At 39.2% G+C, this 25,704-nt stretch overlaps 1 protein-coding gene across 1 annotated transcript in view; it reads left to right on the top strand.

Annotated features, from left to right (window-relative positions):
* Positions 1 to 22,795, top strand: part of LOC103180350 (sorting nexin-19) — a gene marked incomplete at its 5' end in the record, with an annotated part of 71,403 nt that extends 48,608 nt beyond the window's left edge. The window contains 4 exons of the mRNA XM_042343827.1: positions 11,951 to 12,135; positions 14,043 to 14,130; positions 20,795 to 20,919; positions 21,370 to 22,795. Of these exons, the coding sequence (XP_042199761.1) occupies positions 11,951 to 12,135; positions 14,043 to 14,130; positions 20,795 to 20,918 (397 nt within the window). The remainder of the gene's footprint in view (positions 1 to 11,950; positions 12,136 to 14,042; positions 14,131 to 20,794; positions 20,920 to 21,369) is intronic.
* Positions 22,796 to 25,704: the final 2,909 nt, after the last annotated feature.

Raw genomic sequence — 25,704 nt, 5'->3', positions numbered from 1 at the left:
TAAAGAGAGATTGTTTGCTGAGTGTTTGTTGCCCCAACACTCACTTGTTATTAAATCTGCCCACCTGAGAGACTGGGGACCGTACAAAACACACTTGCTTTATTGTGCATGAAAGAACAACTTCAGACACGCAATTATTCTGCAGCAGTGGGAAAAAAAGAACAAACTATCCCAGCAGGAAATATAAGTGAGCACGAAGACTCGAATCTCCCACTTAAATCATCACGAAGCTATTTCTTTGTCTATTGAATATCCGCTCAGTAATATCAGAAGAAATAAAATGCTCTTAATTCCCGATGTTAGTTAAACAGTGCTGAGTTAGCCTTGCCGATTTAAGGTGTAAGTTCTTTAAAAAAAAATCGCCGTGTTTTTAATACTTTGCTGAACCATTTCTTCCACTTGACCCAAGCAGTCGACCAGAATGCACGTGTGAAAATGTAACGGATGTGCCGTCCTTTGGATCAGACATTCAACTGAGGTCCCATCTGCCTGTTCAGGTGGACGTTAAAGATCCCATGGCTTTATTTGCAAAGAGAAGGCAGTTTCTCCCAGTATCCTGACCAAAAATCCTCTTGGTAAAATTGGTCGTTCAAGGTCATTCATGGCTGAATGCGGGACATGGGCTGTCGACCTTCACCTTCAAAATCCTCCCAGTTCCTCAACTTTACAGAAAAGTGCTTTGAGATGTTTTGACACGTTAGGCGTCTATACATCGCATGCAAAGATGGTTATCATTAATCTGCTATCAGAGCCACCAACATTAACTGTCCAGGATCCCTGGGACCTGTCTCGATCCTTGTGGTCAATCACACTATGTGCCAATCATTCCCGAAATTTGGGCAGGATTTCAACCAAGGCGCTTCCTTTCTTCATCTCCCAATGAATTTGGAGTCAAACAAATTGATTGAAGGGAGAAGGATGAATGGGGTTTAGCAGTCCATTCCACACCCCCCCACCCAACTTCTTCATGTTTAGTAATTTATCAATAAAGTGAAAAAATGTAAGTTGGCAGTAAAATGTACCTCTCGATAGCACCAATCGACTCCACACAATTTTTCGTAATAGTCGGCAAATTTCCCAGCAATTTTGGGCAAATTTTTCCGCAGTTTTCCATTGGCCCTGGCTGCAACCCAGTTTTACTACACAACATCGTATGTGTTTGCTGGGGAGGAATAGATTTCAATTGCTTTGAGGATCAGCACTGTTGACTTAATGATAACAAATGAGCTTTTATCTGAGCAACCGAAGCTGGTTGCAGAAAAATGTGATGGTGTGAAAATGAAGACATCAAAAGAAACACGAAACAGATCGCACATCAAAATACCATCCTTTTTCAGTTCAAATAGCCTGGAATGTTAGTTATCTTTTTGTTTTGGGGCATTGCGAAGGGAAATGAAATGGTGTTTCGCACACAGTAGCTCACATTTCTATAACACTAAAATAATATTGCCTGTCGCAAACCTTCCTGCACTTGTTTATGTCAATGTAACAAGGATATTGGCAAGGTAGTAATTGGCTCAACTTCATTGCCAGGTATAAAATACACTTTTACATGTCTGATAGTGTGCCGAGGAAAATTGTGAATGTGTTTCGTTTTGTGTGGAATTTAAATATTTTGCATTATTAATGTTTTCACCAGCAGAAATCTATTTATGGAGCAGGCACAGTGTAGTAGGTTCAAATGAAAGATTTCGACTGTCTTCTGAATCATGGCGTTCTGTAGCTCAGTGGTCAGAGCACTCGCCTCGCAAGCGAGAGACCTGAATCCTGCAAGGGCGAAATGTTGGCCAAGTTTTCTTACTTCACATGTCTCAGGTTACCTAGCAGTAAGTAGGAACCCGTTTGTTAGTCGATTGGAGGATCACGTTTCCGGGGGTAATAATTGCTTTAAAAAAAACCTAATAGTTTGGTCACTTCAATCCACGACTGTTGTGGGACGCTGATGTGCGCAATTGGCTGTCGCGTTTCGCCCGCCAAATGTACAGTCAATTCACTTTACAGTATATTCTGTGAATCTCTTTGAGACATCTTGAAGACACGATAAGGCCCTATATCAAATGCAAGGATTATTATTATTTTAATGTGCACTTGGCCACTTCCCCACAAAAATATATGGAATTCAATTTAAACCACGTCCTTTCTGTGTGCACTGGACAAATAAGACAATCAATCTTGTTTCTTACCCCGTGTGTAGGCCCTTGCTTGAGGTGTGCAAATTGGCTGCTGCGTTTGCCTACAGATACAGTCACTAAACATTCCAGCAGTTATTTGTGAAACCATTTCAGACCGTTTTAACACGTATCAAATGCAAAGATTCTTTTGTTCATTTGTGACGTGAGAATAGGAAAACTGTCCTGAACTGCAGATACAGGACATTTCCCAGCTCTGTTGCAAGTTCAGGACATTTCCAAGCTCCGTTGTAAAACTTCCCGCAGCACAATGCTCAGTTACCTCTGCATAAGGAAGGGATCAGGAGTTGACCACAATCTGAATGAGCCAAGAGCGAGGCTTGTTTTCTTAAGATCACTGAGACCGCAATAAGTCAAGTGGTGCCGCAACTTATGAGCGCTAAAGCCAAAAAAGACAAGGTTTCGCTTCCAGCAACTTGTCTGTTGTATGAAAGTCTTTTTTTCTGTTTCATATTCAGCTAAAATTAAAATCACATGGATGTTTCAAATACCCCAGAAATATCTGTGTTCTTAACAATAATGCTTCTCCCCTGTCCTAATGTGTTTACTTGTCAATCGGGCAATTCTATTGCTGTGAATGATATTCCTTAGACCCTTTTACATCACTTTTAATTCATTTGTATATTTTTTTGTAAAGATAAAGCATATTGTTGACTTTTCCCATACTAGTACTCCTTTTTTTTTACAATCAGCACTGTATAATTCAGTGTACAAATTGTGTTTGGCATAAGTTTTACCTCTACTGTGTAAGTGATGCCAGCTTGACCCAGTTGGTAACATTGAACGGGAAAGTTTTCCAGACAGTAATATCGTTGGCAAGCTACGCAGGTTTAGCTGGTCAGATTCCCAACAGTTACCCCAGCAAACACCAAGCCTTGGCTCCTGCCGTTCTGCGGAGTTAGGTAAACAGGCTCGGTCCTTCCAGGGAGAGAATGCGCATTCCATTCCAACAGTGTATCTCTGCAACTTGCGCATGTAGGTGGGAGGTATTGAATTCTCAGTTTGGTTTGGATACCCTTAAGCACGGAGTTTACAGCTCAGAAGGAAACCATTTGATCCATATGTTGGCTCTCTGAAAGAACTATCTTTTTTGACCCATTCTCCTGGCTTGTTCCCATACCCTTTCTTCCTATTCAGCTATCTAAATCTATATATTGATTTTACAGCAGGAAAATACCTTATGATTAGATCCACAGCTATCCAGACTTGGAGATGTAGATGTATCTTCAACCTGGAAAGTCCAAATGGGTGAGAGGACGTGAGCTGTATGTGACTCTTTGTAGGTCAGTAACTGGATTGGAAGAAACATATTATCACGTTTTCACTAAATTCATGGGATTGCACCCAACATTCACTTCTAACTACCTGATCGCCAGTGCTGTGGTCAGCGTAAACACAGCACATTTCAATTCATAACACTTTGAGATTCCTTCTATTATATTGGTTCTGCTCTAAGAAGAATGGATAAAACACAACATCCTGCAGATGCTGGAAATCTGAAACAAAAAGAGAAGTTGCTGGGAACACTCAGCAGGTCAGGCAGCATCTATGGAGAAGGAAAGTGAGTCAAAGTTTCGGGTCCATGACCCTTCGTCAGAACGGAATGAATGAATAAGAAGAAAGGAATTGGACTGTTACAGTCTCCTACTGAAACCGAGGTAAATCCACTTAGAGGAAGATTAATTTGGGTGAAAACAGCCCATTTTGTGTCATCCTCGTCTCGCCCTACTGTCCTCTCAAGCCAGCATCAAGATTTTCTAAAACTGATCCAGTATCTTGGTCTCAGCCACCCATCCTAGCAAACGTTTCCAGTTAATGTTTTATAATAAGACTGGAACCAGTAAATGGCAAACCGAAAAATACCGCCTCAATTTGAGACCTTGCTAGTTATTTTGTTGTCCAAGCAAAATATCCAGCGTGGGTTTGTAAATAATTAAGCAACATGTGTTGGGAGTTTCTAAATTTATGAGGCAATAAATGGACCTTGTGTGACTTGGCTGGTGCTCAGTTTGTATGTGTGTCTCTGTTTATGTGAGCGTGCACACAAAAATCAGTTTCTCTTCAAAATAAATTCACCAACTCCAGCACAATAAGAGCTGGTAAAATATTGGCGCCTTCTGTGACCGGAGAAAAAGGCAATCTTTTCCTTACCGTTTCATGACAATTTGATTGGTGGAGATGTTCGGGGAGCTGTCATCCGTCAAGAATCTGAGTTTCGGAATTCTCATTAGCTGGAATGGGATTTTTACAGCGTCGTTTCAGTTTCTGCACCATTAAACATGAGGTACAGCCTCTCCCAAAAGGTTTTACAAGGGAAGTACATGGTTTGGGCCTGGCTTATGGCCCCTGTGGATTGGAACCACAGTTGACTAGCCAACTAACCAGCACGCCAGGCTGCCATACGCAGAATTATTACTTAATCTACTGTGCTAAGAGCTGTAAGTGCCCCATGGAATCATCTGCTACCTTGAGTAAGACATTCAGGAAAGTAGGTGAGAACATGGGGAGATGATATTTTTTTCGCCATAGCTAAAAGGCAAGAACTTGCATCTCGCCATTCCCAGTTGCAAGAGATTTTAATAAATGCCATGTATGATATTTAGGCATGCAAGTTCTCGACCTCTATTAATGCGCTATTTTTCTGTACTTCCCACAAGTGGCATTTGCCAAAACATTGTACGTTTCACAGATGACCGTGCCATATATGCGATAAAGTATTTTTGACCCGTTGAACTGTGTGGAAGCTTCGCCAACTCTCGTGTCCTGTGTAGAGCTAGGTTCAAATAGCTTGCAAATTAATAGTCGGATTGAATCACGTTTCCAGGGAAGAAGCAGACAGCTTCCATCAGAATATTTGAGCGCAAATGAACTGGTGAGAAAAAGAAAATCCATCAACTCTTTTAACTCCTGGAATTTCGATCTTTAGAAATTAGTACCAGATATCGTGAGGAAAAGGAACTCTTCAACTCAGAATAATGTTTCTTAGAAAATAACCCACCGTTGAAGAAATCTTGACTGTTTTATTAGAGTTAAATATGGCCTCTGTTATTGGGACCCATGTTTCATCAATTAAAATGTTCTGATGCAACTTATTGCGGTGTAAATAGTTCTCCTTTATATCTTGTGGTTGTGGAGTCCATGTTTAAATAATCAAAATAAAGCCTTGGCACTAGTTTGTGCCAAAATAAAGAAATTTCTTGACCATCTCAGTACATATTTTTAATTTGCCTTTGTTTTAAAAAAAAGCTAATAGGAGAAGGTCATTTTTGCTCATGTCTTTTTAACAGAGAACATTTTTAATTATTACAAATATCTCATGTGCACATTGCCATAATAATTTCCATAATAATAATAGTAATAGTCCTTGCATAGTGTGAATAATGTTTGTTAGAGTCTGAAAGGGGTCTCGTGGACTTGGGGACCATCTTTGAACTAATAAATTTCTTGTCATTTACATTCCGGTGAAAACCTGGCAGTAAAGCTCTGGAAAGCTGAAGGTGCAGAAAATGCGCAGGCGAGTTGAAGTGTTTACTGAGCTGAATCAGAAATGCCACATTTTTCACGTCTAGACAGACATCAGTAGATTTCTGTAAGATAAAAAATCTGACTAAATAATACGTGGAAATATTAATTCTGAAACTTCTGGTAATGTAAATAACATAACACTGCTCTCTGGCCGCGTAATTCTTCTTTCCCCCTCGTGTTCCTGTTAATTCAGTTAATGCCTAATCACAGTCTATAAATTATTCTGAACCAGTGCATTTCATTAGAAATTGGCTTCAGGACATTTGATATAGCATCTTATCGTGTTGTCAAAATATCTCGGATCACTTCAAATGATTTTACTGTAAATTGCAGTGACTGTGAATTTGTAGGGTAAAGATACAGAGCAAACAGCCATCAAGTGAATGGCCAATTTTATCTGGTGGATTTTTTGTCTGGGAGAAATCCCCTTCTCTGTGCCATCAGTCACTGTTATTTGCTTATATTTTTGACTGGATTATTTAAATAGTTTAGCACTATTTCTTTATGTTCTTTTTGAGTATCTAATTGATTCATCAAATTTCATTACCGTTGCTTCCTAAATATGTGCTTCGCCTTTATAATCGGGAGACATAAATGACAACAAAAATCGTGGTGGTATTATCAGCTTCAAGGAAATAGAAATAATAGAAATTAGAAAGAAATCCTTTCCCGAGTTTGTCTTTTTATTTTGAAATGATGCTTTTTTCCTTTAATATACGACCGGCCTGATTTGCATATTTTTTTCAAGGCGACAGGAAGCCTGTGTTATGGCCTCGATTAAGGCTTTCGGACAGGATATTACATTTGTGGATATCTAAAAGGATTTCGGAAAAGTGACGACAATTCTGTTCCACTTCTGGGAATCTAAAGCCTTGTTATTGTTATTGTGCAGTCAAACCTACTTACTTCGATACTCTGAGATCACCAAATTACTTTTTATCAAGCGATTTATCTTGTGTCCCTTCAGACCAAGACGTAGCTTTAGCCAGTTTTGGGGGTGGCTGGGTGAGAGGGTTTGGAAACAAAGAAAAGTTTCCGTTTCTAGACATCATAAAAGGGTTTGACTCAACATCTACGTTCCACTGAGATCAAACAATCAAACAGCCAAACTGTTTACAGGGTTTTCAGTAATCCAAGGTGTTTTATAATAGATTTATACGTTAACTATATTGAAGCACAGTACAGTAATGAAAACCAGGTTCCACTACGTAATCTTTAGCTGATATTATCAGTGCTAGATGTAGCAGGCACAATTGCTTCCTTGTGCTTTCTGTGCCTTTGAGACATTAATAAGTTATGCCAGGTCACGCACACTTGTTTCAATAAATGCAACATCAGCCTGAACTACTTACCTTCTGATATATCCACAGAAAGGACAGGAATGTAAATGAATATGAACAATAGTTGGATGAACATCTCCATATTTAGAATTGTTGATAAAAAGATAACATGCATCTTGTACGGCTTTTAAACTGCAATCCTATTAGAGCTAAAGGATAATAATAATCCTTGCATTTGATATAGCTCCGTATCACATCCTCGAGACGTCTCAAAGCGCTTCACAGATCGATCATTCCCATCCCAGAATGGAAGACCCAAAGATGATTACTATCAGTATTTATCATTTGCAGGTTCTCCCGACTTTAGAGCCTACAGAGTTTGGGAAAATGGGGCAAGTTAGAATGAGTTGGAAACATATTGTGAGGGGAATGGAACGCATCTATCTCAGCGTCCGTGAAGCTTGCCATGTTTTAAATGATTTAGGATTGGAAACCAAAGAACTGTTTTTGTCAGCAATTGTAGAACCTTCTTGCTGAAGAAATTTAGATAATTGCAAAACATGCTGCATAACACAGTTGGTTGATCTGGCTTACAATCACAAGGCTCGGTTGAGTTTGGATCCCAGTCTGTACTCAATCCTTCACCCTGTTTGCTTTTGATAGATCAGTACCATGTCTAAACAGATCCACCTGGAAGTAAGCAAAGTTTCTTTGAATTTGACAAAACTAGACTGCTCATGTTAGTGCTTGATCATCCTGTCAGGCTCATTGGGGAGATTTGGAAGAGCGGACTTGTCTTTATCCAAAACAAAGCCTAAACACGTAAAGTGGTCCTTGCTAGACAAGTACTGTGTGCTACACGTACTATATGTTTCTTAATAAAGAAACATTTCATCAGACATTTTCACAAGTTGGCATCTTTTCCTCTTTGAGGCCATTTGAGCTTCCAAAGCTCATCTTTGAATGTCTCTTAGCTATAAGGTAAGCGTGAGGTTTGAATTTTGATCTGGTTCGAATTTGAATCCAGTTCTTTGCCCCGACTAATACTGCTGTGAGTAGATATGAAGTGATTCAGAGAACAAATGAGACCTTTTAGGTCATATTCAAGTGGAACCTTCCCCATGTAGTGATCTTGCAACCATTGGGTGAGCTGGCTTTTAAGAAATGCTCAGAGCCACTGAACAAAACTTGGGATGCAATGAATATCAATCAGTAAACTCATTTGAGCTGTTCATGAAGTTCAATGATTAGGTCTGTCACCTCTCCTCCTTTGCTCGGCCTCTGAACCTGTCTTTGTTGTCTAAACAGGCTTAGAGGTAACGAGAGTAGTTGTCACAATGATTATGAAATGTCATTGCTCTATATTACAATTTTTTTTGAATAGAAGCAGCTATTTGGTGTTGAGTTTAAAATGCCCAAATGTTTCCAACTTAATCGCCTGCCTTACCTGAGGTAAGTAGTAATTGTACCCAGAGACAGGAATGGTTTGGACTTGTGCATGTTTGAAGAAAAAGGACGAGGCGCAGAAAGTAAGGCTTTGTTTTAAATCGTTTGAAAAATTATTCAATCCGTTTCAGCACGATGCTCAAAAACATAGTGCAACATTGCAGGAAAGCCACAGAGGAGAACACTTGTTCTCTTTATTCTTAACTCTTAGTTTTTGCCATTGTTTTTCTGTTAAGTAACAAACTGGAAGAAGCCATAATCATGAAGAAAATGAGTGTGCTTGAACACTGTAAAGGATTTCATCTGGAAGGGTTCAGCGATGTATCTGGGCGGTTTTGTTTAGGTTATCGGTTTTAATAAAAGAAATCTGAGCTCGACTCGCTCAGAAGAACGCAAATCAGAAGGATGGATTGCAAATTGAATTCAATGACGTCGAAGTCCTGGTGAAATGGAGGTGGTTTTCTATAAAGGATCCTAAAAGCAGGACAAGTTGTTCACCATGATCTAAAGACCCACTTTTGTTTTCGGTTGGAGCTAAATTCTAGTATGAACAAAAAAAGAAATGCCTGCTTAAACACAGTAAGTATTGAGACATTATGTATGTGTCGACAAAGTGTAGTGGACTAGTGTTGCTGCGGGAAGCTTCCCATTGATATTAACCATTCTAAATAGTGCTTAGATTGTTGTAGAGATTTCAAGTGCAACCTTTTTTTCTTGAATACTTGAATTGTTTAAGAACAATTTCTAGTGAAACACTCTTTGTGAGCTTTGAGTAATTGTACAAGTATCTTCAATTTCCATTTGAAATACATTAGACTTCAAATCTGATCAACATAGTATCTGCGTAGGATGTGATTCGATATTAATCACCTACAAAATATACAGTCAACGACACTCCACGACTTCATAAGGCGCTGTCAAATGCAAGGATTATGGTGTATGGTAGAAGCTGATAGTGAGAATGGCGACCCATTTATTTTTGGAATAATTACCTGTCTGTGCTCAGGAAGTTTGTCTTGATGTATTTCTTAATTTTTATCAGTGTATTTATTTGCACACAAACGATTATGTTTTGACGGCAAACATTGCTAAGTCATGAATATCAGAGATTCGTGTCTCCAAATCTCTGCTGAACGCTGATCTCAGTTACAAATTCTGTGAAATTGACATACAAGAAGAGTTGCAGCAGGCTATCTCTGGTGCATCTGGGATTTGTTAGTTACAAATCCTTTTGAGACTGCTGCGATTTAGACCCTGAGATTTAACTGCACGGCCCAGTGTTTAGTTTTTTTATATAAAAAGAGACATTTATGTCATTTGTACGCGAGCTGAAAAGGGAGCAGGTGTCAAGCGGATATCAAGTATTAATATACGTCTAGTTAAAGCGCTGTGCATCAGAAATCAGTAACGATTGGATTGTTCACATCAGTTTGACATCCAGCAGCCAAAATAAGCAATAAGCGGTGAACTACTTCAAACAAGTTGTCAAACATTTGTGGCCACTGCGGTTAGATTTATTAACTTTGCCGAAAATGTATTGCTTGATGGAGGAAATCTTCAATGAAGAAACGTGGTCAGTAATTTACATTAGTTTTCACCTACTACTATGGGGCCCTGGTTTAAACATGAACAGTTCGGCACCAAAGGGCACACACACAAAGTTGAAATTGTAATCAGTTTATATCAGGTTTGAACCTGGATTGTAATGAACTGAAAACTGCAAAAGGAATGCGTCAGGAGCTTAGTTAGCTTTTAAATGCAAACGCATAAATTTTAAACTTCATATGCAGCGGGGTCTTTACAGTCCCTCTAAACTGGCAAAGGGGACTGTTTCGAGCAGTAAATTTATGGAGCAGGCTCGCCAGGGAGACAGTGGAAGGAGAAAATGTCATTTGTTTCAACAACAAATAGATCGATTTCCGCAAGAAAATAATATCTCGGGACACAGTGTACAGTGGGGACACGACATTTCACGTGACTGCCAGGATGGTGGAAGGTGAACTAGATGGACCTTGGACTTTTTCGTCGAGCGAATTCTTATGTTCTTATGAACACATAGTGTTCCCCCAATGGAGTACTGCCCTATAAAGGGTCCCCAAGTACTGACATGCGACTCGAACACACAGCCTTCTCACCCAGATGCGCGAGTCTGTTGTAACTGACCCAAGCTGACCCTTAATTGTAGAGGATTATATGATCATTGTAATTAATCTCGATGATTTTATCCTGACTTTTTCCCTGCAATTTAGTGTCCTTTAGTCTCAAAGTGTCTTGACTCTTTTAAAGTTTGCAGCAGGCAGAGGTTTTTTTATGCGGTCAGCATTTCAGTAACAATCCCTTTGTACTGAACTAGGAACTTCCCAGTATTCTAGTGATCATTCGCTAATTATCTTAAAATCTAGGTGATCCAGAGAAATGCAATTCATTTATGCTAAAGAATATGCATATCACCTCTGTTACAGGAGCTACTTAATTAGCCGTTAGGTTTGGATTCATCACTGGACCACCCAGATTTTTTTTTACCCAGTGTTTACTTTAATTGCTTCTGTTTGTGTACATAGCTCGTTCACATATCGTCTCTGATTGCAGATAAAATGAAAGCCCAACCTTAAATTTATGCTGGAAACAGAGTTAATATTCTTTGCAAAAGATTTCTGGGAGCAGTAATGGCTTTCATATGTATTTTCTTCAGATACCTCTCAGTTTAACATTGCAAAACGTTATCAGATGGTTGTGTGCTATTCTTACAGCTAATCCTGGAGTACATTTAAATTACCTGGCGTTGCAGTAGTTACGTCTGTCCTCATAGGGCAATTAGGTTCGGAAAAACAAGAGCAGATTTGATCTCATGTGTTGGTGGCTTACCTCGAATTCCCGATAACCACAAAAGCTGGAAATCATGCCACACTTTCTCCGAATACCATCACTAACATTGGAGTATTGGAGTTAACTTTGTTAACCACTGTGCTGTTTTGCAGAAAAGGACAACATTTCATTAGAAAACAGTATAGAGATCATGGAAGTAGTAGGACCAAGTGACTGAGGAGGGTAGAGTTGGTGACTTTTTGAGATGCGAGATTCCTATATGTTGTATGGCCCTGATATTAGGATCCAGAGGGAAATGTTAAATGTTTCTCTTAACATTTACGCGAGCTCCCACGTTCTTCTTTATGTTTAAATAACTTGGATAATGTTTTGTCTTCTCAATGTTGCTGAAATGGCTGCTCAACCCTAAGTATCTATCTCTTACAGTTGGGAGATGCATATATTTTTAAAAATTAGTTGCACTGAAGTAACCGTTTTTTTCCCCTCGTTCTGTTTTGTTTATCCATTAAATGTAAGTTGAAATGTGCATCTTTACAATATTTATGTAAGAATGTACGATAAGGGTTTGTTTGTCCTATTTAATTTCATACACGCAGGGGATGATTGATCACTTACTAATTGTTCAGCTAATGTCATGCACATGTTCTTTACAGCCTTGGCTCACCGTTTAATTTCTGCCTGCAGGTGGCTTGAGGTGCAGATTGCTAACTTGACGTGCACCCAACACTGGGTTGTGTACCTCAGGCTTTTACAGGAAGCTATCTGGCCTGGAGGAACTCTGCCAAAATGGCCAAAGCCGGTCAGGTCACAGGAACAGAAACAGCAGACGCAAGAACAAGCCTACCAGTCTCTGATGAAGTTACTGCCAGGTTAATGCACTGTGTTTTTTTTGTTGTAAATTGAAAGGACTGTTATCGTTAAATAAGATATCGAAATTCTCTTTGTCTCAAAGCTTGTACGTCTGATTGTCGCGCAAAACCAAACTGCAGACAGGGGAAGTATGTGTAGGGGAGAAGGAATCTGTTGTGTCCGTAATAGCGTTAAGATAAGTGGTGGAAGTTCATATCTTGAGAATCTGATTAGATTTGTATATGTGGGTTATCGCTGATACGTATTTAATCAATAAAAACAGCCATTTCAAAATGGTTCGTTTTTTCAAGTACTTTAGACTTAAAGATACTACATCAAAACTTTAAAAAATATATTATTGAGTACATTTTAAGGCAATGTATCTCACCCCAAATCATTTATTTCCGTGAATATAAGTGTGCAGGTTCCTGCAGTCCTATTTGAAATACCCTTGATCGTTGAGAGAATTTCAGGAGTAAATCCTTGAAATTATTAAAGCATTGCAATGACTTTCAATGATAACTTTTTCATTCCTCCAATTTTTTCAGATAAACAATATTTCTGATTTTTAAGTTGTTTTGGTTCTTTGACAGTAATTTCTGCCTTTCGAAGTTCTACTTGAAGCTAACTATCTCACTAGTTCCAAGCATTCTCTCACTCATATTAGAGACTGTTGTAACTAACCTGTGGAGCGGTATTTCTGAGAACGTAAAGAAAGAAAGAACCTGCTTTTCATAGGGTCTTATACGTCAAAACAATTTCAAGGCGCTTCATAGTAATTGCTGTCAATTGTCATGACCTTCTGGAGCCTATTGCTGATTAAGGGAAAAAAAACTTATGCGTGATTGTACTCTGGTCTTTAGTAAGTTAATTGATCCTATATTCTGTTGGTGGTTCTAGTACTTTGCCTGCCATCTGCAAAACAACTGTCAAGCTGCACTGTTATTGTTAAGATCATATCTCGAGTTTTAAACTCTTGTGTAAACACTTCACACTTCGGCTGTGGCAAACATTGCTCTGCCTCGTTTAGTTGGACAGACCATTTAGACACCATGAGTTTAGTTAATTTTAGTGTTTATCCTTTTATATTGAAAGGTTTTGTTTAATGACTAATAGATTCGATCGCCAGTTAACACATGTCTAAAACTTGTTGGCGGTTCATTTATGATCACCAGAAGAGTCTGAAACACTTATATTTGACAGATTGCGACTCTGAATGTGACCTAGACAAAATGCTTTTAAGCTATTTGTCAGTGTGTCATGTTGGTAGCACTTTCGTCTCTGAGCTCCACATTAGCACTTGGAACATATATAATCTAGGCTGACCCTTGAGTGCAGTAATGGAGGAGTCCTCCATTATCTGAGGTGCCGTCCTTTGAATGAGACGTTAAAACAACGTTCCGTCTGCAGCTCGGGTGGATGTTACAATTCCTTAGCACTACTCAAAGGGAGCAGCAGTTTCTCCTCCATATTAGTTGGCCATTAACTTCAAGGCTGTTTGTGGCATCTTGGTGACACCTTCCCAAAGCAGTGAGTGCATTTGTAGTGACCCGGTGATGAAGGTTCCACACAGTAGCCTTGAGGTTAATGACCACAGTATTGATCACCATAATTTGAATTTTTTGACATGGAATGCGTTTTTCGATTAAATCTGGTGGATTTAAACTCTAAACTGCATAACATGGAACTGAAGACAAATGCATGGATAGTTTAAGTTGTTTCATTTATAGAGTTCCCTGTAATTACATATGTGAGCGCAGAACATGGGAACTGATGAGTTGGAAGAACCGTTTTCACTTTGCTCCCTCACGAAAACGTTAACATCCACCCAAATTTCCTGGGGAGATCTTTTGTAGCAAAAAAGAATTTAGTTGAGATTGTTTTGCACGTCTTCTGATTATGCGTCTGTTCTGTTGCTCTTCGACAGCTCTGGTGCCTGAGGTCCTTGGTGAAGAGGGATATCGCAAGAGTTGGCGTCACATCTTAGACTCGCTACAGAATCCTTTGATAAACAGGTTGGTCCAATACATGGGGAATAACTCCCCAGGGTTGACATTTGCTCTATTTATGTAACATTTATGGAGTTGAAGTATTAGTAATATTATATAGTATTTATGGAGCGTCCAGAATTTGGCAAATTCTTAAATATGACCGTAATTTGGAAGGTGGTTTCCCGTAAAGGTCTTTTCAGAATTTTTACAGAGCACCAACTTTATAATTGAGGCTGAGTTTAACAGTTTGCCAAATTCTGAACTCCGTAAAACATTGCCTCAATCGAGCAAATCTAGACGCAGGTAGAGTTTCTCCCCAACAGAGCATCAGGTGTTTAACTCTCCATTTAAACGTAAGAAACTGCACAAATACACAAGCTTCGAGTTGAATTTTCTCCGTAATAATTCAGCATTGGTATGGCTATTCCTCCTAACTTTGCCTTTTTGTGTATCAGTATAATGGTACGTTATGAAAATTGCAAAGTTTAGCAAGGTGGACGTAAAAATTTTTGATCGACGTTCCTTCTGTTAGCTGCAATTTTACCACAATTAACATGCAGAGCTTCGAGCACTGACGAGAGAAGGTATTTCAGTCTCGCAGGAAGGAACGAAAGTCTTGAAGAAAATGCTTGTACGTGAATGAGTTTAGCAAGAAAAAAAATAACAGCACTTTCAGAGAGAAAGCAAGATATGGCACTGCTCTCGTAAGTAAAACTGTCACTTAAAATAATAATAAAAAGTTTAGGTGCATGCCTTCACTGGTAAGTATCCGCAGTAACTGCTTCATCATGTATGTGACAGGTATAAAGCGTCAGAAAGTTTGATACAAATCTGGCAGATTTACAAGGAAATTCTGGCTTTTCCCCTTGAAGTTCGCAAGACTGTTTCTTCACTCTTAAACATGCTTAGTGTTAATAAATCTTATCTAGAAAATAACACCAGATGCATTAAAATGAAACAGATCGCTTCACTTCTTTAAAGCTCCTGGATGGACCAAAGGATCCACGATGTTGTCTAGATCTTTCTAATTTCTTGCTTCTGCTAATGGGCACTTTTCATAGTTTCCTTTAATAACTATAAACCTTGCAGTTCAATACAACAACCAGATTACATGTGTATAGCGCCTTTCACGTCAGGAGGATGTCCCAAGGCGCTGGACAGAGTACAGCATTTCAGACCCGAGCTGCAGTCGGGGTTTATGTGATACAGTGCCTTATCACGTCTTCGAGACGTCTCAAAACGCTTCACAGAATATACTGTAAAGTGAATCGACTGTATATTTTGTGGACTTTAGTTGAATGCATTACATTTGTGTGTACAGTGCTGTGCTTCTTTTGCCAGTGATCAGCTTTGGTGTGTACCCTGTTGAACTCTTGGTAAGATCCCATGATTTCACAGCTTCTCCTAAGCTTGGTGTCACCAGTAAATGCAATTTCCTGGCGTGGGAGAGGGGGATCCAGACGAGCTCACAATTGGGTAAATCCACAGAATTCACCATAATTATGCCAGTCTTTTAACACAAGTAGGTAAGTTTATAACCAACGTTATACCACCGAAGCTGTGTGCAGGTTCCAGGCAGTGTTAAAACAAGGAATTATAACCGTTGGGAAGTATTGTAACAATATATTTTTTGACTGTTTTCAATCACAGTGCTTTGAACATAATGTACTCCTTCTAGACTTTATGTCCCTGTTTAAACATTCCAGGGTGAACCTCATCTGGCTCAGGTGTGTTAATTTAACCCTGCGAGTTTCTGCACAACATATGGTGTAATGACTTCCTTGCACGTTGCCGATTCCCTAGCCACGTTTATTGTAATAACAACAATAATCCTTGCATTTGATATAGCATCTTGAGCCGTCTCAAAGCACTTCAGATTATGTACTGTAAAGTGATTTGACTGCGTATTTTAGTCTGCAAAATGTGGCACATATTACCGTATCTAATATTTGTCGGCAGTCTTCCTTCTCTTCTCTTCCCCTTTCAGAAAGCGTGCGACTCCCTTTTTGAGTCTCCTGGGTACGTTTCCACAGCGTATTCCGCCAATGGGCTAAGTGGCACCGGTTTTCGCGTGTGTGAGCTTTGGCGTGTGGAGAGTTATTTGATTGAGAATGGTTGGCCATCACACGAGAGCCTAACTCTGACTCATCCCACATCCACACATGCGCTTCCCAGCTAGAGAAAGTGCTAGGGGTTTCTAGCTAGAGACAATGACAACAACTTGCATTTATGTAGTGCCCTTCAGGTGGGTTAGCGTCACAGAGCCCTTAGATCAGGAGCAATAACCAGCCGCTGTTTCCCAATCGTCATCCAATGTCAACACACGTACCCAAGCTTCCCAACCATCGCAGGTCACCCAGTCGAGTAATCACCACACTTGAGTGTGGGTTTGAATCCAGGCGTTTGCATCCGCTAATGGGCTGTGAGTTTCGTCCACTCCACAGTTGGCTAATTTCGCAGTTTGCATACTTTTAATTCAAAAGGTTTGGACTTTCATAAAAAGTCTGAATCCCACAAATCACTGAAAGGCTGAACCCACTGTTTGACCTCAAGCTACCCCGACGTGAAAGGTGCTATTTCTAATGTAAGGATGATTGTTGTTATTTAGCTGGCCGTGTTTTATTCGGATCTTTGAGGTAATTAGCACTGTGGTTTTCAAGAAATTGCATTCTGATAAAATCCTCTGACCTACATGACTGTTGAAGCGGTTCAGGACATTTCAGAGCACTGCAAACTCTCCGAGAGAGAGAGAGAGAGGGCAAGGTGGCCAGACAGGAAATTTGCTTTTCCACGAGTTGAATAATTCTTTGAGCAGGTCTGTCCTGGAGGGATAGTTAATACAACACCTGCCAGCGTGAGGAACCAACAAGGGATAAGGTTGCTCTACAGAGAGCAGTTGGCTGTTTTACTCCAGCACTTGCCACCCAAGTACAAGTTAAAGCAGAAATGCAGAATTGTGCCAGCTATGAATAATGTTCTCTATCACTTTTACTTTGCCTGCACACAAGATTTAAGGTCCAAGTGGGGGAAATAAATATAAAACGTTTTAATTCTTGCGAGCTGATGATTATGGTGTTAGGCATATGTTTTTAAGTGAGAATGAGCATAACTAAATTAAATTCCGTCTTGATTCCGCCTCAGTCATCATTATGTAACAGAAAAAGAGGCCAAAGGTTCACAATTAATATTAATAATCCTTGCATTTGATATAGCGCCTTATCACATCGCGCAGACGTCTCAAACCGCTTCTCAGGATTTACTGTAAAATAATAGTATCCAGTGTATATTGAATATGAGAATTTTACACACCATCAATAGCATGAAAGCCCCACAATGTCCTTCTGTTAATGAAATCTTTTACCAGGTGAGTTAAGGTCCTCAGTCAGAGCATTATTTATGTCTATGCAACAGATGCTTTTCTCTCGTGCTATACTTTTTACTCATTCCTTCCTTGTAATCTTTCCATTACAGTCGCAGGAGATTTTACTGCTGATGTTTTCATGCTGCTGCCATCTCTTCTCCGGACAGTTTGGCTATGATCAGACTCACATACACGCACACACATACATTTTACCACTCCATTTGCACAAGAAGGTAGTTTACCCAAAGTGCCCTTCCCGAGCTACCTGGCATCAGATACATGCAATTCTGTCAGTAGCCAATATCCAGTTACATTTTACTTGTAGAAATAAAACGAAAACTGCAGATGGTGGAAACCTGAAACAAAAGCAGAAATTCTGAAAATCCACAGGGGGGTCAACCTGCATCCAAAAGAGAAAGCGTGGCGATTTATTGTTTAACATTGACCCTGCGGCTGTAACTGATTTTGCCAGTAAAACTCGCATGAGTCTGCTTTATAAATCGTATCATCGTCTTAAGTTGTTGATGGACCTGAGTCCCATTCAGTTTTCTACCCAAACCACTTACATTTCTTTGTAATGATGGTGTTTTATTAAGCAAATCATCTCCAGACTCATCTCATAATTTACGGGCGAATTGAAATACGAGGAAATGGTTTGACCTGGTTTTTCAGCGTTCAAAAAACTGTCAACATGTCGTACACACACACGTTTAAATCTGAACCCATATCTCTGCCACGTGATCCAAATCCATTTGCTTTGTCCCTTTGAGGATTTTTCGCACTTACATTGAAGTCTGTATGTAGATTATTAATTAAGTCTGATTTTATATCAATTTACGTACAAACGTGCAACTCTTACTTCACGTAAGTCAGATGAAATGTTGTGGTCCCGACTGATGAGTCTCATGTGTCTTACTGTACTAATGTACTTTTTTTTCATTGAAGACATTAATTGAAATATCTCCATAAGTTAGTGATTTTAAAATTTTGAATTGTATCAGATGCATCTGGACTGAAACTCTTAATACCAATTAAACCTGTGGATCAGATGTCAGTTACAGGAAATATTTGGCATGATCCTCTTAAGTTTTCACTGTTTTGGCTATTTCCACTATATTATTGGATTTTGTAATCGCAAATACTTGAAATTCAACGTTCACAAAACTGTCAACATACACGTCTAAATCTGAACCCATATCTCTGCCACGTGATCCAAATCCATTTACTTTGTCCCTTTGAGGATCGCAGTATCATTTGTACACAATATCCAGAAGGATTTTTTTAAAATCCATGTTCTTGAACGAGTACTCTTTTGAGACAGACACATTCCAGGAGTCTGTATTTGTACTCCCTGGATTTCTTCATCTTTCTTCTCTGTGTTTGGGATTTTTGGACCTTGTTTTTAAAAAAAGGGTCAACTTTACGCTGCTAATTTAATGGGATTTCTTAATTAAGAAAACTGAATGGGAAACTCAAACTCACTCCACCTTGAGTAGAGAATAGATCGCATTGGACAGTGCATTGGAGTCAAGGACTTCCAGCTTTCTTACATAAGGAATTTTAAACAAATTTGTTCAAAAATACACATAATCGCTCCCATTGAAAATCCATTAAACCTAAAGATCCTTTGATTCCGAATGGTGCACTGGGTTTCAATCTCTTAGCTCTGGGAATTAAATCGATCTGTCAGCGGGTATGTAGTTTGAATCTCCTGCCTAGTGCATCTGCACTCTCTCATTATTTGTCACTTCGGTGTAAGTGTCTCGGTGGCTCCCTGTGACTGGGTAACGCTATCTGGTGTGAAGGGCGCTATATAAATCCAATAGTAGTTGTTGTTGCTTTTCTTGGGTTGAACACATACCTGGTAGTCGTTTGTACGTTGTGTGCTAATAAAAGAAAGCGAGGTATTCTACATCTTCAGGGAAAAAAAAGACAATGTGGACAGTTATAATAACTGAACTTGGATAATCTTTGACCACCTTTGGTAAATGGCAATCCTTATGGATTCCCAGAGGTGCTGAGCACGAACTATAAAGACGGGTGGATTTGTGCAGGACAGTCTGAGGCGATCTGTAAAGATAAATTGCTCTATAAAAAGGTTAATTCGTTGAGCGATGGAAGGAGGTCTTGGGTGGCCAGTTGCAATTTGATGGAGATTTGTGTTTGGATTCTGTTTAACTTTATGCCGCAAACTGACATTTATTGGAAATCACACAGGACTGTGGAGTGTTAGATTGACATCAGGTTAATCACCCACAGATTTAATGGGATTTACTCAATTGTATTGAAGCTCAGTGCATGCACCCAGGGGGTAGGGAACTGAATGCATTTCTGGGTACGATTTAACTGCCAGTCGCACTACCGTAACCTCTTTTGGGGGGGGTGTTCGCCTTCAGTTTGAAATATTCTGACCCACATGACGTGCAGTGCTTGCATGGCTCCAATTGGAAATGCGTAGGTAAAGATTCTGTTCGGTGTGAGGTGCCTTTGTCGATGTTGACCACCAGAGGGATTTTCCATTAGGGTCACACGTTGCTGAACGGAGTTTTTACACCAGGGTTTAGATGGTTTTATTTAGAAACTGACTGTGTATAGAGAGAAAAGGGACACTTGAGGTATTCCAGTCTGCACAGTTACACCAGCGCACAGTACCATTTCATTCTGAACTTCTTCTGAACAGACCATAACAGGGCTCTGCTTCTGAAGGATGTTCAGATGATTTTCTACTTTTATTTCAGCCAGAGATTTCAATTTTCGAGCAGCGTAAATTTGTAAATGAAGCCTTTTTTAAAAATACAACGACGCAGTAAACTATGCGTACGACATCTTTATATTTGTTACAAAAATATACCGTCAATTTACTTCACTGTCTATTCTGTGGAGGGCTTTGGGACGTCAAGAAGATGTGAAAAGCGCTACATCAAATGCAAGGATTATTATTATTAATTCATTCTTCATGCCTATTCTGAAGGGTTTATGTAGCGAGAGGTTTCTTTACTGACACAGTAAAGAATACTTTGGAGATGCAGTTCTTACAGAAGGCGAAACTTTCCTCATAGGTATTGATATCCCAACAAAATCTTTATCATTCGAAGTTTTATCCTTGGATTGTCCTTGTCTCTGAAAACATTTGTACATACAATTTTTGGGGTTACGTCAAAGTTGGGCACCATCATGTTTTGAGAGAAAATTTGCTGTCATTTCAGATATCAAGTGTCGCACAACAACAATTTGCATTTATATCACCCTTCACCCGGGGTTGCTTCCCAGAGCTCTTATGTATAAACTAATGACATAAACATAAACCTTTATTTTGTTGTGTTGCAGACATCTGGTCTACTGCATATGTGACCTGCTGTTGGAATTTCTGATCCCAGAAGCTTCGAGTGAAGAGTTCCAAAGGTCTTTGCTTTCCTGCGTTTCTGGCAGCGTGGAGCGAGTTCCAAACTAAGGTGTGTGTCCCAGTATCCAGCAATCCGCCCGCTCTCAGATTTTGTTTTGCTGTAACCCGGAATGTTTCTCTAGAAAGATGCGAGATATTTCGTTTGGGAATTTTTATTTTTTTTGTAGGACATTCTAAGTTCTGGTTTCCATTTAATCCTCACCCACCAACAAGCATCTGCAGTTAGAAACACTCTAAATCAAGCATATCAATGATGTCATTAAAAATGACAAGAATTGCTTGAGGGATGGTACCAAACATTTCCTCTTTGAATAAATATATTTTGCAACTTATCTTTTTATTTTTTTCAATACTTTTTTTCTTTTTACGAACAGTATTTCGGATTTCAAGTCCTACTCTTGCCGAAGCGCAAGAAAGTGCTGGGAGCGAACGGTATTTCAGCAGAGAATTGCGTTTAACTGCAAGACGATTGACTTTTACATATCTTTCTCACGAACAGGCAGGAATCGTTGACAAAACACCATTCGGGTATCATTACAGCTGGTTGACGGAAATTGAAGCACAAATGAGATCTGCTGTGCACAGTAGTGGAATGTGCAAGATAACTTCTTAGGAGCTTGAATGTAGTACATTTTAAGGCAAGTTCAACAAAGCGATGCTCCCTTTATAACCTGGTAGTTTCATCTTTACAGAGAAACAAATTAGAGCAACCACCTAATTTCCATTCTTGACCAACACGCAGACCATTACAAGTTAACATGTATTCTAATTATTATTGCACTTTGGTATTTGTGTGACTTTGCCATCTGTTGCTTAATTTATTTAAAAGAGTCTTTCATTGGCGTTGAGCAAAAGTATTATTTTCGTCCAATGGCATAATGTTGCTAATTCGTTAAAGTTATTATTAGCGGGCTATTTATTGAAAAGTGTGTATTACATGTGTTCTGTCAACACCTCGCTACCTTGGGTTAATTCATCAGATCCAAACTAACCTGACAAGAAGGTGACGGGCTACTTTTAGTTGAGAAAACGCCCTGTTATGCGGTTATTTTAAAAAAATACAATGGGAAAAAAAGGTTGTTAGAATGTTTTGTGTTTCATTAAAATGGAAATGTGGCTATTTAATATGATGGGTGTTCAAAATGCTCTGGAGTCATGCTGTGTACACCATCTACCCAACTTATGTTCATTGGTTCCTTGCTTTCACTAACCTACTAGCTATTCTTTCTAATAATCTATCCACATTAATGGCAGAGTTGGGCTTGCTTTGGTTATCTAAGGAGATCATTTCTCCAACTGCACGGCTTAATTGTTATTGATGTTCTCACAATTCCTGGAATAGAAATAACAAGTAATGTAGATTCTGAATAGGTAAGTTTACTAACTTGAACACCTTCTAGTAATTGGAACAGAAGGAGATGAAGCACACCCACATTCCAACATGACTTCCAGGAGCCGACCACTTTTATTGTTTGTAATACGTAGTGACTTTGCCGCACTTTAGCTCAAGATATAACTGGAAATATGAGGAGACGAGAGCAGTCGATTTATAACTGAGAAAGCATTGGAAAGTGAGAGCTTCGAAACAAGCAGGATTGTGCACTTTTCACTTCTTTGTGTTAATTCTTTTCATCTTTCATTCTTTGGGTTGTGTTCAGTGCTTTTCACTTCCTTCAATGTTTGGAGGTAGAAGCTACATTCTGAGATTCTTTCCGACCTACAAGATGTATTGTGCTTTCCCTGGCTGCGTGATCGATGCTGTTATGGGTATAGCTTCGAATATATCAAAGACTTTTACATTTGTAGCCGTATTAATGGTTGAAACTTAGGTATTTAAATGCAATGTTGCAATCTGTGAAGTTACTGTTATCCAATTGTCATTTACTAGAATTCCAATTCACAATAAATACTGTAACATATCTTAACCTGCTCCATATGGTATTATTGCAGAAACAGCCTCGGTTTTCATTTCCGTATTCGGAAATGGAAAGTAGCTCGACGAAATTACCAATAGAAATGAGGAACAATGTGTAGAATTACAAAGAATGTTACAGTAAGGAAACAGGCCATTCGGCCCAACTTTCCTGTGTTTAGAACTCTATATGACCCTCCTATTCCCCTCCCATGCCCCTCTCTTCCCTTTCATCTCATCTATGCAACCAGCTTCCACTTAAATACGTTGACACTATTTGTCTAATCCTCAGAAAGCAAAGCTTCAAATTTATCCATCTTTCTTGATAGCAGTACCTACTCAACGCTGGGAATCTCGTATCTCGTACGCCTGTTAATATTGTGCCACACAACAAAATATTGAATCATTTGACTTTGAAGGGCATCTGATGGTGCAAATCAATGTACACAATTTCTGGGATAACTGGGGTATATGGGTGAGAAGATGGCAGATGCAGTATAATACTAATAATTATTAATATTACTACTAATAATTATTATTAGGCATGTGGAGTAAGGAAACTTGCCCAAGGGAATCGAACCCAGGACTCTGCTTGCAAGGCGAGTGCTTTAGCCACAGAGCTACAGGACTCCTTAAAGGTGTGAACTTTTGGGAGAAGAACACTGAACAGATCAAAACTCAAGACCTTGAGTAGCCGTCTGACATAATGGCAATAATAATCCTTGCAATTGATATAGTGCCTTATCACGTCTTTCAGACGTCTCAAAGCGCTGCACAGAATATGCTGTAAGGTGAATTGACTGTATATTTTGGGCAAAACGGGCTAACTGCTCTGAGGGTTTGGGTGGGGAGGATTGTGAGTGATGAAGAATATTATAAGAGCCTCCCATTCACAGCTGTTTCAGTAAATCTCGTGCGAGAATGGTCGACTACTGAGAGCATTAACTTTTGGAACGTTCTTGGTGTGTTGAATACGAAGTTTGTGAATGCTTTCACTTGGATACGCTTCAATTTCCCTAAGTTTGTTTGCAGTTTGCATTGGTACAAAGATGTTGGGAGTCATTTTTTTCAATACTGTTCCTCATTCAGACTTGACCTTTTGGTTAATGTTTGCATTTCATTTCCCTGAACAGCACTTATCTGTTTTGATCAAACACTACTGTATTTGTTCATCTGTGTAACAGTCATGTTTTTTTTTAATCCCACTCTGTCTAGTTTAAAAGCATAACTTTAAGGAGATGAATATATTATTGTGATCAGCTTGATTTATTCTGCAAACACGCATGAATCATTATTTATTGGTTTATACGTTAAATTTATCAGAAGTTGGTGGAGGGAGGACAACTTTTATACACAAAAAGACGAAAATAAGTTTGGTTGGAAAATTACTGGAATATGGAGAAATCCCAGGAAGCAAGCATTGAAGAACTCCATACTTAATGTGGCTTTAATCCACGCAGAGCCTGTAAACTGAACTTAATTGTTGGAGAAAAAACATTCTTATGTCTTAGAGTTAGCCAGCCACACAGGACATGCTGAAAGTTTGTGTAACTAGAAATGTGGTGTGCTTAATAATAATACACAGCAACAACTTGCATTTGTGTAGCGCCCCTCACTCATGCAGGGTAGCGTCCCGGAGCGCTTGACTTTGACGGAGCATGACCTGAGCTGGCGGGGAGGGTGGGGTGACTGTAGGTACGGTCGAATTGGAAGGTCTTCAGGCATGACCTGAAGACGGGGAAGGAAGGGGCAAGGCGGAGGGAAGGGATAGAGAAGAGTGTTCCAGAAATACTCACGTTTGTATAGCGCCTATCACGAAGGATGATGCCCCAAAGCCTGTCACAGATATACTATAAGTAGATTCTTTTTTGTGGGTGAATATGTACTAGTATTTAAAGGTTAGAACTCTCTTGAAACGAGTTGTTGAGATTTATTGGAAAGAGCATTTTCTTGACTGAAACTTCTGACCAAGTTCAAGTACAGGGATGTCTGCAGATGTTCTGAGTCGGCTCTCTTCTAACCTTGCCATCTCATGACAATTAATCACAACACAGGTGTCAGTTGGATTTCGGGATGATCAGGGGACATTTTAAGAGCTATTTGTTATTTTACACATCCACAAACGCCATCGACACAAGCAGTCCTCGGAAGCCCAGCAAAATGGCCCAGAAATAATTTACTTAATAAGGTCTCAGCAGTATTCCATTTGGGAATATAAATGCGCATGTTTTAATATTTTGCATTTTAGCTAAATGAAATGCATCATGCCTTGGCTTGTTTTAGATTAGTCCTCAGTGTCAGACTGGGAAAATTACAAGAAATAATTCTGACTGATTTGTGTTTAGGCTTTGTGAAATCCTAAAGGACAGATTCATAAACCATTAAAACCACTTAAGTACCAAAAGGTCAGTACAAATGTTGGAGCTGATTATATTATCATGTGTTTTAATTTTGGCATAAAAATGAAAGATATAAAGCTGTTTAACTGTTCTGTTATTTGTCAAATATAACGTACTGCCATTTTCTTTCCATTTTTGTCAGGCAAACGGGTGAGATTGATTGCCCCCACGAAAAACAATAAAAAAATGTGTGTTTGTGACTGACGTAAGCATTTTACACTGCTCACAATCTCAAAGTGTGCTGAATAAAACTCGTCTAGAATTGATGCAAGATTTTGACGTTCACAATTACACTACTGTACCGTCTTTTCTGAAAAGTGGCTTTGCTCAAGAATTGGAATTTCAAAATGGACTTTGGAAGTTAAAAGATTTCTTCCAAGTTTCAGGCTGTGGTCGTTGCTCTGAGCCATTCTGCTTTGGTAAGAGTTCAGAAATCACAGTCACTACACTTTACAGAAATGAATTGTGAAGTGCTGTGCACATTATATGCCCTACATCAAATGCAAGGATTATTTATCACTAA

The sequence above is a fragment of the Callorhinchus milii genome, unplaced genomic scaffold (assembly GCF_018977255.1).
Source record: "Callorhinchus milii isolate IMCB2004 unplaced genomic scaffold, IMCB_Cmil_1.0 Scaffold25, whole genome shotgun sequence".
Classification (NCBI taxonomy): domain Eukaryota; kingdom Metazoa; phylum Chordata; class Chondrichthyes; order Chimaeriformes; family Callorhinchidae; genus Callorhinchus; species Callorhinchus milii.
This window is presented reverse-complemented; position numbering and strand designations above follow the sequence as displayed.